The sequence below is a fragment of the Prunus persica genome, chromosome G4 (assembly GCF_000346465.2).
Source record: "Prunus persica cultivar Lovell chromosome G4, Prunus_persica_NCBIv2, whole genome shotgun sequence".
In the NCBI taxonomy this organism is placed as follows: domain Eukaryota; kingdom Viridiplantae; phylum Streptophyta; class Magnoliopsida; order Rosales; family Rosaceae; genus Prunus; species Prunus persica.
Window position 1 is genome coordinate 22,320,818 of NC_034012.1, and position 15,891 is coordinate 22,336,708.

The 15,891-nt window shown below is 35.8% G+C and overlaps 1 protein-coding gene across 1 annotated transcript; it reads left to right on the plus strand.

Moving 5' to 3' along the window:
* LOC18779780 (SAL1 phosphatase) lies at positions 1,791–8,644 on the plus strand. Its single transcript, XM_007211451.2, has 8 exons — positions 1,791–2,096; positions 3,020–3,095; positions 4,950–5,023; positions 5,122–5,327; positions 6,310–6,520; positions 6,600–6,698; positions 6,788–6,941; positions 8,201–8,644. The coding sequence occupies exons 1-8, from the start codon at positions 1,887–1,889 to the stop codon at positions 8,362–8,364; spliced, it is 1,194 nt and encodes a 397-aa protein (XP_007211513.2). The 5' UTR covers positions 1,791–1,886; the 3' UTR covers positions 8,365–8,644.

The following is a 15,891-nucleotide window of genomic DNA, read 5'->3' on the forward strand; positions in this document are numbered from 1 at the left end:
GGATATCCGAACTGTGGGAGTGAGAAATGCAACTCAGGTGGGCTTAGTGTCCATTGAGTCTTGCGAGGAGGGCGGATTAGGCTACCCTGAGTCCTGCAAGGGTGTGTCACCACGGTGACACAAGGTATAAATAGTAAGTTAGGGTTTTGGCGAGAATAAATAAGTATGCCTTTATGATACGTTGAGTTTTACTTTAATATCTTCTAGCAGAAATATTGTTTGGTGTTATATGTATAAATATGAATGCATGAGTTCAGTATGAGTATATATGAGGATATTGATTCAGTTTTTATAACTGTTTTTACAAGTGAGGTTAGTATGTTCATATGCTATTTTCAAAACCTTATTTTTGGTCCACTCACGTTTTTCATGTTTTGCTTCCCCAGGCAGTAGGCGTGCACAGTGATCCACCACAGGGCCATTTCCCACTTTCCGCGCTTCCTCTATTCTGATGTAGGGCTCTTATGATATTGAGCTGACTTCTTTTGTAAATTCTTAGTGTTGCTCTGATAACCTGCCCTAGAACTTAGATTTAAGTGTTGGAATGTATATATGTACGCATGCTGGCAGTTAGATTGTATATATATGCTTATTTTGACAGGTGTATGGATTGATCAAATTACAGGGTAGACTTTGCCGAATTTTCGGTAGAAGTCAAGCTTGTTATTAAACTGAAATTTTGTTAGAAGGGCAATTAGTTCATTTGTACTCGGCACCCACCAGGTGTCGGACACGCACAGGGTTTGCCTCAGATTCCAAAGTAGAATTTGAGTCGAGTCTTGTCAACTTGGTATCAGAGCATTAGGTTTAACTTCCTGTAGACTCCGCACTTTGTGCATTCTAGTTTTAATGAATATCTGTTTCTTGTGACAAAATCATGGGCCCTAAGCGTGATGGCACTAGTAAAGGGGTTAGACGGTCGTCCCGACTCCAGGGCCAGAATCCCCAGACTGGATCAGAGGGATTTCCTATTCCCGCATCGGTACCAGAACCGGTGGGGCAGTTTGCTGATGGAGGCCCAACAGGGGCCGCGACAGAGATACCCATATTGCCGGCAGATCCCCACTTCCAGCAAACGTTAGAGATGTTGACCCAGGCTCTGGCCAGGACTGGGCAGTCCAAAGATCCCTCCTTGAGTTATGCAGATCAGGCTAAGAGGATTGGGGCCATCGATTTCAATGGATTGGGGCCTCCTTGAGTTATCTTCATTTAATTAATAATTTCTATTTTTAATGTTTGCATTAACCTAAGACATTTTCTGGTATTTTGAATATTTCACCATTCTCTGCATTTTGCTTTTTATATATAGATCTTATCCATTTTTTTTGTCCATATTACTAGTCACCAAATATCACATGTGTGCAAATTAGTTTCCTTTTTTTTTTTTTTTCCAACTTATATATATATATATATATATTAGTAATTCAATTTAAAATTAAAAAACAAGAAACAGATCTAGTTGTGTCCCATGAAAATAAGACCCATGTTCTCATTTTGTTTTGTTAATTTGAATTTTAAATATAAATATTGTTAATTCACTTTATTACCCTTATTTTATGAATATTAGCCTTCCTTCGACGTGTGCGGGAGGTCTTTTTTTGATCACGTGCCCTTAAAATTGAAACCGTATTTCAAGGCCCATTGGACTTGAACCTCTTGGGTCTCCCAATACATAGAGGTCTCGATGGCCATAGTGGGTTATGGGTTTTGACCCAACTCATTACATGTCCACAGTTTTGCTCTGGAGGTTAAGATGGCGCAGCTGCTCCCACACCATTTCTTATCACTCAAATTTGTTGAAATGGGGCATTCTCCACTATTAGTCCCCTGAGTCAAAATAATTTGTGTAAATAATACAAAAAGAATAACAAGAGAAGAGCAGAGAGATGGGTATAAATTGCTTAAGAGTAGTGCCCAAATTTCCACCTTCAGCAAAGCACAAAATCATCATCTCACACTCATTCTCTCACTCTCTCTTATTTACCAAAAGGTCCTCTAGGGCAATACACGCAGCAGCTGCATCTTCTTCAATGTCTTACGAAAAGGAACTCGCTGCTGCCAAAAAGGCTGCCTCTCTCGCTGCTCTCCTCTGCCAGGCAATACTCTCCTTCTCTCCCTCTCTTTTTGCTTGAGAACGAGCTTCATTTTTTATTTATTTAAATTTTATATATAAAAGAATGAAAGGGTTAGTTGAGCAGAACCTTGAACAAAATTTGTCAATTGACGATGCGTGATAATGCAATTTGAGAGGAATTTAGAATGCAAAATATTTGTTTAGGGCAAAACCCATGTCGTGAATCTGCCATTCTTTGTCTTTGATACAAATATGGACATCTAGTATCAGTATACAGTATACTCCTTATGTTTATGTCTATAGTTTGCTGCTATTATGAATTCAAGGTTGTATACCATCTCCAAGAAAAGCTTCTTTCTCCAAAATAAATTTCTGCTCCCATGGCATGTGCAGAGTGTTTCTGTGCTCGCCTAGTGTGCTTTGTTCCTTGAAATACAACTTTTCACTGTTTAGGACTGGAAATCATTACTTTAGTGCAAATCCCTCAATCCTGATTATTCATTAAGCAAATCCCTCAACCCTGGTGGCCAATGTATGTGTTTATGTGTATGTGTGTGTGCACATATATATTATGTGTATGACAGTGTGACTTGACTTTATGCATAATAGAATTCTGGCATGTACAAGATGAAAGGAACAAAAAAAGGCATCTTTAACATAAGCTTTGTTTGACTGTAAGTGCCATAGATTAGTTTGTTTTTATAAGAAATTTCTGGACAGAAACATTTGTTTTTGAAAATCATATAAAGTGCGCATTGGGAAATATATATAATCCCGTCATATAATCCCTAGCATTTCTGGTGTCATATGATTTTTTCTCTTTACATGATTTGTGAGTAAGCACTGAAATGATATATGTATAATTTTTTTTTTCATATGTATTAATTTTACCAATATATTTTGTCATCCCAAGTCAATTTCAATTATTGCCTTCCTGTGCTTCAGAAGGTACAAAAGGCACTGTTGCAGTCAGACATTCATTCCAAATCAGATAAAAGTCCAGTCACTGTGGCAGATTACGGTTTGTTTTCAAACTCTTGTGTAAATGCGTTTCAATTACGTGCAAGTTATTCATGGGGTTTTTAAATTAATCAGTCATCTTGACATTTAAACAGAAACTTCTATTTGTATCTGCAGATAGCTTAGAAACTATCTTGTTACCCCACATTGTGATGTTCGCATGGCAGAATTATAATAACATGTAGAAGCTATCTTGTAGGTCCAAATGCTTTTTGCATATGGTTTCTATTGGATTTTTTCAAAACAGAAAAAGAAAAAAAGAAACAGTGCTCATATTTGCTTGCATCTGCATCTAGTTCATCATATCATAGGCGAGGCAGTTGGTAATTCCCCTCCCTACTTCAATGGCATGGTAATAGTTGTTTCCTGCCTTCTGTATAATGCTGGTGGGGCTGCATTTCTTTGACCATCATTTTAACCTGAGCTCAAATTTTATTTCTGGTCAAGAACCATACAATGCTTTAGATGGCTATTTGAGGCCCATAAACCCGATACGAACTTAAATATTTTAGTAAATACCCGTACCTTATACTTTCTTTATGGCCATGTAAGGATGATGGATTGCAGGTTACGCTTGCATAATTGGTTCTTTGGCTTGGCCCTTTCAATAGTGACCACTGACGTCTTTGCTTGAGCTTTCAGGCCTATAGTTTCATATGTCTAGATATTTAATAGATGATGAGAATAATTTTATGTTTGTTAAACTTGCATTGCCTCACACTATCTTCCTGTCTCATTAAATATTTCCCAAAAGTAGTTTCCAATGTAGCCAACAGCTGGTATGAAAGGAAGTTAAATGATTAATGGTATACTAGACATACATGTGCTTATATGAAATAAGAACGATAGATAAGTAAATGAAACGTTTGCAAATATGTAAATTAAGTCTGTATCCCTTTTATTCACTGAAAGAAACTCTATATACTTCTAAAATTTCTTAATCTGCCTTTCCATGGTATGTGTGCTGATGGAAGGTTGGTTTGATGTCATAGGAAAGACAAATGTTTTGTCATGCACTCCAGATTTAAAAATTATCAGGTGCTTCCGTCTTAGGAGGACCTTGTCCATAAATCTTCTACTGCACATGTGAATTGCTATATCATTATTGTACTATTTTCTTGGCTATGTCGTAATTCCTAGTAGACAGACACTCTTGTTTCACAGTATGCTTTTATGCTATCCATTAATCTTCTGCAAATGGAGGATGTATCTTTCTATCAAAATCACTTGGTCCTTTAAGTGGATTGCACATAAGCCCCAGTATTTTGGTCTGCACCTAACTATAAAAGCAGATAGGTGCAATTTTTATTCCTTGAAAAGAAAAAAAAATCATTGGACGTATAATTGAAACTCTCACTGTAAATTTTCATAATTCACTGTCAACAATCATTTTCTTTCCATTTATACCAGCCGCTTGGTTTTTTTTCGTTTAAAAAAATTTTAGTAATTCAATTTAAAATTAAGAGAGAATGGGTCTAGTTGTGACCCATGCAAATAGGACCCATGTTCTCATTTTGTCCCTCTTTTAATACAATTTGTTTCTATTCAAAAAAATGTTCTCATTTTGCTGTTTATTTTAAAATTTTAAAATATAAAATATCAATTTACTATATTACCCTAAATTAATTAATATGTTCCTTTCTTAATATTTTCTTTAACTAAGGGCATTTTGTGTATTTTGAATGTTTTACCATTCTCTGCCTATTCCTTTATATACATAGGGTTTAAATTCACGTTACATCAAGGACTGTAGTCACATTGTTTGTGATTTCTATTCTTTTACACTTAACTAAGCAATTTGGGTAATATGAAAGAAACTAAATGACTGCCTTTCTTTCTCGGCTACTTTTGCCAGGTTCACAGGCTCTTGTTAGTTTGGTACTGGAAAGGGAACTTCCTTCTGAATCATTCTCGCTAGTGGCTGAGGAGGTGAATATGTACATTTTTGCAGATAAAGAGACAGGCAGAAACTGTTTTATTTTCTTCCTTTAATTGTAAATCTTCTTTTCAACTTTTAAATGTCCTAGGACTCGGGAGATCTTCGTGGTAACAGTGGCCAGGAGACACTACAGCGCATCAGAACACTTGTTAATGATACTCTTGCAAACAATGAATATTCTAGCGTTTCTAATTTAACCACTGATGATGTTCTTAGGGCTATTGACAATGGGAAATCTGAAGGTGGTTCTAGGGGCCAGCACTGGGTTTTAGATCCCATAGATGGTACCAAAGGGTAAGTTTCTAGACACAATTGATAAGCTTCTATCATTAGTATTTGTTGAAGGTTGAGAAGAATTCTTCATTTACATATTATGTGATTACCCCTGCCGAACAGCTCATGCTGTTATGTCTTGCATGTATGCCTGATGCATGTAACATGAATTGATGAGTGTAAATCTGATACCAAAATATATTAGCCTTCTAGGGCTTAGATTTTGGACATTACATGTATGGAATTATCTCGAAACTATTAATCTTTTTTGCCACTTGCCAAAGTTTCTGCTACCAATACACGACCATGCATTCATTTAAACTAAGCTGCAATCCTTCCCTTTGGAGTGGTACAGACTTGTGTATTTCATTGTAGAAGTCATGGGTCTTTTCTATTAATTCGTCATTTCTCATATTCTTTGTACTTTAGCTTTGTTAGTGTTTCGAAGCACTTTTGCTTTTTTTATGAGGTTAATTCTGCACAACTTTCATACATTTTTCCTGTGTTCAAGTTTGAATTTGGAAAAATTAGGATGTGAAGCAAACTGTGAGTCAAAGATTATTTGAGTTCTATCATTAATGAAGTAAGTCTCTGCGGGGAAAAGTTTGATAATTTGTACAGTGTTGGAAAGAGAGAATTATCATCATTCATGCTTCAGTTTTATCAGAAAAATCGGGGTCGTCTATTTAGTTGATCATAGTCAGACGACTAAATGGTCTCAGATTTAATTGATTGTTTCCAAGGATAATCCTCGAATAGAGACCTAACAAGTGGATGGTTTGGATCATTGGACTGCATTCAGGGTTGGGCCCAGATGTGATCCCATATATACTTTTTCATTTTTGAGGAGTTCTTGTAATTTGCTGAAATTTTATTTGCTATGGTTCACCCGTTACCTAACTATTAATTTATACTTTTTTTCTTCGATTCACTTGCTAGCCATGTATTCCATATTGATCTACGCTCTTAAGCCTGCCATGATAAATAGCTTATTGTGGTGTAGGTTTCTTAGAGGAGATCAATATGCCATAGCATTGGCATTGCTGGATGAAGGAAAAGTTGTGTTGGGTGTCCTGGCCTGTCCGAATCTTCCTCTGACATCCATTAGTGGTGAAAATCAGCAGTCTTCACAAGATAAACTTGGCTGTCTTTTCTTTGCTACAGTTGGTACAGGAACATATATGCAGCCACTGGATGGTTCTTCCCTGCTAAAGGTTAGCACTTGTATAGGTAGTTCATTGCATTCTTTTTCTGAAAAGGTTTGACCTAAGTAATATTATTTCTGTCCTTAAGGTACACGTCAGCGCTACTGAGAATCCTGAAGAAGCTTCATTGTTTGAATCTTTTGAAGCGGCACACTCCTTGCATGACTTGTCTAGCACCATTGCTAAGGTACTGCTTTCTCCTTTCCTCTTTAACAATTTCTGCTGTGTTTGTTTATCTATTGAATTATTGTTAGTAAAAACATTATTAATGAACAGAAACTTGGCTTCAAAGCCCCGCCAGTTAGAATTGACAGCCAGGCAAAGTATGGGGCACTTTCCAGAGGAGATGGAGCGATATATCTTCGTTTCCCTCATAAAGGATATCGTGAGAAAATATGGGATCATGCTGCTGGGTGCATTGTCGTGACTGGTAAACTATTATTTCCAATAGTTATTTCTTCTCTTATCTCATCTCAATTGGTGGTGTGGGAATGGTCTTCGACCAAGCTTTATAGCATAACCTGTAGGCTGTGAACTCCGACTCCTACGACGGGGATGAAGTTTACAGGGGTAGTGATGAGTATGAGTTTATAATGTTAACATAGTGGATGAAAACAATGTTAAGATTACACATTCCCAGAGGAGGGTATGATTAGACATATCATTTGAAGCTCATAATTAGGGCTGGATAGGCAATCAGATAGAAACACTCTGTTAACACATTATAAATAGTATGGATTGAGTAAAGTTAGAAAATGGCATAAAAATGAAATAATTTTAGTTTATGTTTAATGTGCTAATCGCACAAATAAGAGTCAGTTTCCATCGTTTGGTCAATCCCAAAAATAATATAGAACCCCACATCAGCTATGAACCCAACAGAAGGGACATTTCTCAAAAGGGGATTCCATCCCTTCTGTCAAGCTATGTTGTCATCTGCCTCCAATTTCACCAAGTTGAAATCTTTCTTAAGCTTTGACAGCATCTCTTCCTGCTACAACTATGAGTCACAAAAAGGGGTAGTAAAGGTGCCCCATCCTGGTGAATATTGATTTTGCAAAGAAATACCTTTCATATTTACATAATTTATTTTCATTAATGTAGTTTACGGTCTTATGGCAATTTGACAGACTTAGCCCTAGTGGCCTCCTTGACATGGAATGGATCCATTACATAAAGCCCAAGTGTAATAAAAGGCCTAGGAGTGTTTTCAAGTTATCATATCTAGGAGTTTTTAATATGCCAGAGAGAAAGAGAGATTAAATTGTTTTCACTTTTCTTGCATGCACAAGACAGTTGCTACAGTTGATGAATGGTTACTTGAAATCTCCATGGATAGAAGATTAAGCCATAAATAAGTTTTCTTGTGTTGGATTCTGTTAGTTTTGTTGCGTGTGTTTAGTTCTGGAAAGAACAGATGATTTATAAATATCTTCATTGATTGTATGGATTATCCAGACCCTTTACAATTGCATGAGTGAGCTTCCAAAATTATTCCTCTCCTAGGGAATCATTCTGAAACTCAAACTATTGTTATCCTTGTATTGTAAGCGCAGGAGCTAATAATTCAAGAACATGTTGAGATGTTTGCAGTGTTAGAGATTAAAGCAGCAATTTGTATTCGTTTTTTTTTTTCTTTTTTTTCTCCTGCTTTTCTGATACCTTGTTTGCAATAAAAAAAAATTGCAGAAGCTGGGGGTGTGGTGGCAGATGCTGCAGGGAACCCATTGGATTTTTCAAAAGGGAAATATCTTGATCTTGAAACAGGCATAATTGTTACCAATCAGAAATTGATGCCATTACTCTTGAAGGCAGTTAAAGAATCTCTGGAAGAGAGAGCTTCATCCTTGTGATTCTTTTTCAGAGCGGGACTCGGATGTTTATATTATCACAGTTTCAGCCACAATAATGATTGGAGAGTCACCAATTAAATAACAGTTAATCTTTTTTAAGATAATGATAATAATAATAATTATTATTATAATAGTTAATCCTAAGCTCCTGTTTGGTTCATGGAATGAATTTGAGGGGAAATAATTTCTTATGTCATTTCCTAAGTGATGGGAAATTGAAGATTCCTTTCTTATGTTTGGTAATGCTGGGAAAGTAAATGGGAGATAACATTTTATTTCATTTCTCATGTTTGTTTTGAGGAGAAATGGCAAACAAAGTTTGTATAAATTTTCAATTATACCAATATTAAATTAAATAAAAAAAAAAGAATTTATTTAATGATATATTGTAATTCTAAATTGTTAATGAGGACAAAATGATCATGAAAAATGTGTATTTAATGTTGGTTCATTTCCCTGAACTTTCCCATGAAGAGAAAACCCAAGTTAGGAGGATGGCTTCACTTTCCCCTTACTTTTCCATAAGCCAAGCAACAATTTCCCATGCCTGGACTTACCAAACATGGGAAAGTAATTGATTTCTCATCTCAAAATCTCATTTCCCATGAATCAAATTGGGCCTAAAGGCGATTCTTTTTTTGGAATCGAATGCTTTTTTCATTTGGGGCGATAATATTCAAAACTCACACACAATATATGCTAGGGTTCGAACCTAGACTTTGTCTGAGGGAGCAATTGCTCTAAATCACTACACTAGTGGGTAATTTCCTATTTATTTGCATATCTTGTCTAACCAAGATGCCATATTATTAGTTTGATTTAAAAAGTCAGAACAATATGCAGGAGATTATCGGTAATTAGTCATATTGTAGGAATGCTCCTTGTCAAAGGTAGGGTTGTTCTTGGTCTGGTTACCGCATCGAAATGAAGGAACGGGCAACCGACTGAGAGGTTGTAGTAGAGAGAGAGAGAGGGAGAGAGAAGAAGAAGAAGAAGAAGAAGAAGTTGGTTAGGGTGATTTAGGTTTTTATTATTTACAACGGGAAAGAGAAGACATCGGTGGGGTTGGTTAGGGTGATTTAGGTTTTATTATTGTTATGGGTTTGGGGTTAGGGTGATTTAGGTTTTATTATTGTTATGGGTTTGGGCCAAAACGAGTTTGGGTGATGGGCCTTTTTATAGTTGAAAATAAAAGAATATATTGGGCCATTGGCCCAAAACTTGATGGCAAGCCCAAAGCTTGCTGGTCTTTTTCATAACCCTAATTTTCTTCTTCTTTGCCATCAGATCAAAGCGTCGTTTCTTCTTCTTCTTCTTCTTCTCTCTCATGTTTCTCTCTTACTCTCCTCCTTTGTCTTTGACTTTCTCTCTCTCCCTCTTCTCTGTTATTTTTTAGCAGAACCTTATTCTATGTCTCTCATTCTCCCTGTTTTCTCTCTCACTCTTTGTTGCTGCAACTTCTATGGAGTTTTCAATTTTATTTATTTATTTATATTATTTTTAATATGCTCAGTCGGTTGCGGTAGCCAACGATGTGGGTTTCTGGATACCGTATTCGATACCGGCACTGATCTATCCGGTTGTTCAACCACAATCTCATTGACTTTCTAGTCAATGACAATCATTGATTTTCAGTTATTGCGGTTTAACCGAACAACCCTAGTCAAGGGTGACATGAATATTAGGATTCATTATGTAAAATTGTGTTATTCGCTTCATTTGTAATTAGTAAGTTTGTATTGCACATTGGATCCTATAAACCAACCCTTGTGCATAGAAAAGTCACCTGTTGTTCATTTGTAATCAGGGGATTCGATAAGAATAGCCTGTCATAGTAAGTCAAGGTACGAAGGAAGTGCTAAAATATAAATATGGTTTGAATACTTTTGGATGATTGTATTCTTCTCCGTAAGGAGGAATATGTAGGAGTTTACAAGTGTGCTTTATAAGGAAATAGCTACATGAATTAAATAGGAAAATATCTCTTAATTATACAAAGATTGTCAACGATATGAAAAAGGAAATATTTTTGCTCACCACTTTAACCCAATGTGTACCCTCACCATCGTTCTCAACACTTGACATATGTCCATATGTGTTCACCCGTTTTATGTTTACTCCTGTGATGGAAGGGCAAAGTTCCCCATTGCCTTGAAAACCATTGACTAGTCAACAAGCCAACTTTCTTTGGTGTGCGAGCGTGCCACTGCTAGCAATAAAAATCCTAGCAGACTTCTTTGAAACATATAACTTGCGCCCCAAGTTACTGATTTCTAAACAAGCGATTATGAATTTGGGTGAGGAATATCTCCCAAGTAAGTTCTTTTTCTGCCTCAGGCTGGTGAGGACTTCATAATTTATCACAATATAAAATTGGTAGTTTTGGCCAGAATAGATGATAATAAAGTGGACTGTTTTAGGTAGAATTGCCTTTTACAAAATTAAGAAGGAAAAAAATCAACTCTAGAAAGACAAAAAGATAGCTGGAATCCCATTTCTGCATGGGTAGAAACTTCTGATCTGGACTGGACTGAGTATGTCTGTGCTGGACTGAGCTGTTAACAACTTCAACTGCTTAGCTTCAGTTGTAAATTGATACTAAAGTTCAATTTTGGCAGAGCTTTAATCTACTTCAAGCCTTGGGAGGCTTTTGAGCGGGCAGAACTACGGCTTCTTTAGTCTAAAGGGGCAGAAGTGGCTGGACTTGAGGACTTAGTAAGCTGGAACTACACTGTAAAATTTGTTGAGGTTTTCATATTTTTGAAAACTCAAACTCTGCTTGTCTTGGCTTTTGCTGAATAAAATTTGTAACGAGAGAAGTCTCGTGTTGAATGTCTTGTTTCTCTAAGTCCGAACTTGGAAGTTCTGATCTATAGCTGGCTTCTTTTGTGGCTCAAATGAGCTTTTGGTTGCTCCAATTTGTTTGAAGATTCTCAGTGATCAATTGATCATTTTGAGTTTTTGCCTTTGGTTGATTTTTGGTTGTTTGTTTGATTGATGAATTGAGTGTGTTGCTCTGTTCACCCTCTCCTATATTTATAAGAAATGCTTTGGAGTAGGGTTTCTGATTTTTTAGAAATGGGCGGTAGATTTTCTTAAAAGATCTTTCAATTTTAAAATGTAAAGAAAGAGGGGTTTTATCAATTTTGGCAGATAAGCTCTCGATGGTCAGTTTCTTTAAGTCAATCACTTCTCTGTTTTTTATAAGAAAAGTTAATCCTTCTTTAATCCCCAATTGCTCCTTGTGAGAGCTCAATCGTGATGGTCAGTTTGCTTCTCTAGTTTGAACAACTTCCTGTTTCCTGCTTATCTCCCAAATGCAGTCTACTTATCTCTTGAAAACAGTGCCTTTCTTTGGAGCAGAAAAAATACCTTTGAACAAATATATATGGGATTTTGACCTTCTGTTTGGCAGAGTTTCAGAGATGTCATTTTCTATAGCTGCCCCAATTTTAACTCTCTTATCACTTCCAGTTGATATTGTTGACTTTTCCAAGTCAGGTAGTCACGTGAATTCTAAAAATAGGCTTTCCAAAAAAAGATCTTTGCTGTCTTTGCGCTCTGGGTTTTGAGATTTTAGTGGTGAACCAACAGCTGGGCCCCATCAAACCTTTTTTCAATTTCTTTTATCTATTTTCAGTGGTTGATTTGCAAGAAAAATCATGGGCCTCTAGTTCTGGCTTTTGGGCTTCCGCTTAGTTTTGAAATCAAAGCCCAATCCTCCGTTTTTTTGTTTCGTGGGCCCTTTCTAAGAAGTGGGCCGGCGTGTGGTTGCTTTTTGGCTCAAACAATATGCCTAACTATAGTTAATTCTTTGCTTTTATATTTATGAAACCATGATTATGCTGATAAACACGTGTCAAGTGTTGAGAAGGGTGGTGATGGTACACATTGGGTTAAAGTGGTAAGCAAAAATGCTCTTTATGAAAAAAGGAAACAAATCACCTAATTAACTTAGAAAATAAATCTCCTTGATTTGTTAAGTTAACTCATATCAACACTCCTGCTCAAGTTGGTTCATACACATCACTAATGACCAACTTGGTAACTGAGTCATGAAACACTTGTCCAAAGACAGCCTTTGTCAAGACATCCGCTAACTGATCTTCTGAGTTTACAAAGGGTAGGCAGATGATCTTATTCTCAATATTTTCTTTGATGAAATGTCTATCCACCATAACATGTTTTGTTCGATCATGTTAAACTGGATTGTGAGCAATATCGATTGCTGATTGGTTGTCACAATGTAATTGCATAGGCTCATCCCGTTTAAAGCCCAATTCTGTCAAAAGACCTTTCATCCACAATAATTCACAAATTCCTTGAGCCATACCTTGATACTTTGCTTTTGCACTAGATCGAGCAATCACATTTTAGTTTTTACTCCACCAAGTGATAAGGTTACCTCCAACGAATGTAAAGTAACCCAATGTAGAACGTCAATATGTGAGAATCCTTATTCTTAAAAATGTTAATATTTTATTACCTTGGTAAGTATTAAAATATAATTATAATTGTTATACTTTTATAATAAATTATAGTATTATAATCATTTTATGGAAGTCTATGTTTTATTTAATTGCTCCTAGTGCAACTTCATTCTTTTTAATTAAATGGTTTTGATGATTTTCTTAAAATTTGCTTTTAATATTAATATTAGTTAATGGTAGTAGGATTTTGTCCATAGCTATCTAGAATTTCATGCATGGTTGTGTAATTGAGTTATTTTATATACTCCACGTAGTTAGCATTGAGTCAATCAAATATGCATTAGATGGTTTACTTGTTTTATTTACTTGCAAACTAATTAGATGTCAATGAATTAGATGGTTGTGTCATCAACACGTGTCTTCATTGTATTTCTTCTTATCCTTCTATTGACTTAGAGTGAAGGAAAAGCTACTTGAGCTTTAAGAAATAAGGAGATGATCTTTAAGCATTGAAGTTATCTCATAGCTACCGCCCTCGGAGTCGTATAAATACAACATTTATTTCTTCAATTCTCATTTCCCTCTTCAAAAAAAGTGTAGAGGCAATTGAACGAGGAAATAAAATAGAAAGCGAGAGAGAAATAGAGGTAGAAAGAAGTAGAATTGTCAAGAAAAAGAGTGGGAGACTGAATTTGTGAATGCGGTGGAAAATTGGGAAACACCTTACATTTCTAGCAAAAGCTTTGGTGTCAAGGTAGGGGGTTTCTTGGGGGCCTTTTACATAGATTGATTTAATTAAATTTCGTGAGCATTATATTATGCATGGTATTACAGTTTGGTTGACATTCCTTGTTATTGGGTGTTTACGTGTTGTTAACTATTTGAACAATGTTGACATAATTGAATTTACATTGGTGATGTTTTAAATGGTTATATTGTTGTGAGATACATGAGATATGTGAAAGGTATAATTATATCATGTCATGAAAATTGGTTGGAGTTGTTGGATTGAGAAAATAATGATGGAAAAGAAAGTAATGAAAATAGTCTTTTGTGTAGTTGAGTCTAACTCTTGGCAGGCACTAGGTCTTAGGGATCCCACAGTGCACATGATTTTTATTGGGTGATTCGGGACTGGCGACATGGAGCTAGACAAGATGACTAACAAAAGGGGAATTATGGGATGATTGAAATGAGTGTTAGTTCATATAAATGGGCATTCAGGACCAAGTGGTATAAGCATGGTATGGGACGTGCGAGTCTGCTTGTCCAGTTATATGTATTAAAGGGATTAGATGAAGAGAATTCATGCATTATTATTAATAATGTAATATTTGGCTATGTGATTGTATGTCACTTAATTTAATTATATCAATTTCTTGTACAAAGGTTTATGTCCCTACTAAGCTGTAGTTTCGCTCACGCCCTAACAGATTTTGCAGGTACCGAACATGAAATCTAGAGCTTGTGATGATTTTGGCATATCTATAGAGTGTATTGTGTACATAGCTTGTGGATGGATAATGAACTACTCTTTCAGTGAACTCTCGAGTAGTTCTAACTTGTAAAATAATGTAAAATTTTTAAGATTTCAGATGTTGTCGTTTCCGCTGAATATTCTAGGTGAAATATTTATTTTATTTATTTAAATGTTTCTTACATTTAAGTTATAGTGTTTATTAAATTCTATAATTAAGGTGTGAATCACGTTTTAACCTAAAGTTACGTAAATCCGTGGGTTGGGGCATGACAAGTTGGTATCAGAGCCTAGTTTTACAATTTCATTAAATTGTTTTGTTATTCACTGACCTGTTAAATTAATGTTTATGATGCAACTTGATCAGAGTAATGATACATGGATAGGGTTCCAAATGGGACCCGATGGCCTCATCCCAGTAGACGAAGAAGTATACTACAGTCGTCTAAACAATCAAGCTTATGTGGACGTAGTTAATGAAGTTATAGATACAGGATATAGAAGGATGTTTTATATACCAGAGATGCAGAGACTAGTTGTTAGACATCGATTGCAGGCCAACAATATTAGGAGTCAATATCAGTTAAATATTAAAGCACACACTTACGACCCGGTGTTAGAAGATGCTGCAATTATAGCTGTTGATATTTGGCCACCACCAGGGATAGACTTACCATATGTTCCAGAATCACAGGCGTTAAACTTACCCCATATCTTAGACCTAGAAGATGAAGCATATTTGGAACTTTTGGACCTTGATGCTCTATTTGCTGAGTCAATTGCGTCAGCTGCTTCAGTGGTTATCACTAAACAACAAAAGTTTGATTCGACTGTCATCAATCTGAGTTTTGATGATGAAAATGAATACCCCAAGCCTGTTATCCCTCCCGTTGAAATTATAGATATTAGTTATGATGATGAATAGATTTTCTCAAAAATTTTGACTAATAAAATAGATAGTGTGAACCTAACAGGCTGATTTAAGTATGGTGGATTTGTAAAGTTTTTGTGGGCAGCCTTATGGAGGTCTTGGAGTAGGGAGTTCTTTGTAACATAGGTTTTTGACTGTTTTGTTAAATTTTGTAAAATAGGTTTGTAACAACTTATAAATGTTTAATAGGCATGTTTGATTTTTTTTAATTTTATTTTTAGTATAGTTTATAAATATTTAATATTATTTAATATAATTCTTATAGAATATATATATATTTTAAATCTTGTGGAATTATTTGGTAAAGGTTCAATTGTTAAGATGGCTGGAGTAGAAGGACAAAATGAGAAGGATGTGAGTGTAGTATCAGAATAATGTTAGCCATTCAGGATATGGCCTCTGCTATTCGTGAGACAAATCAACATAACCACGAACCCCATCAGGAAACACAAGATGATCAAATAGAGGATTCAAGGAGAATTTCGTAAGACACGACCCTATGGCAGTAGGTTAAGACAAATAAGGAGAAAGATGAATGAACAAAGAGTTCTTGGAAACCTGAAAGTGACCATTGGTTCTACCTATTTGGAAGGACAAGCTTATCATTGGTGGGAATTTGTCTTGGCTATGCCTGATGTTGAGATTGCAAATTGGGTTGCATTTGAGACAATATTTCTGGATAAATATTT

Excerpts from the sequence above, each read along its gene's own strand:
- LOC18779780 (XM_007211451.2), top strand. The coding sequence starts at position 1,887 with ATGGGTATAAATTGCTTAAGAGTAGTGCCCAAATTTCCACCTTCAGCA. Across the intron at positions 2,097-3,019 it reads TCGCTGCTCTCCTCTGCCAG|AAGGTACAAAAGGCACTGTT; the intron begins GCAATACTCTCC and ends CCTGTGCTTCAG. Across the intron at positions 5,024-5,121 it reads TCTCGCTAGTGGCTGAGGAG|GACTCGGGAGATCTTCGTGG; the intron begins GTGAATATGTAC and ends TAAATGTCCTAG.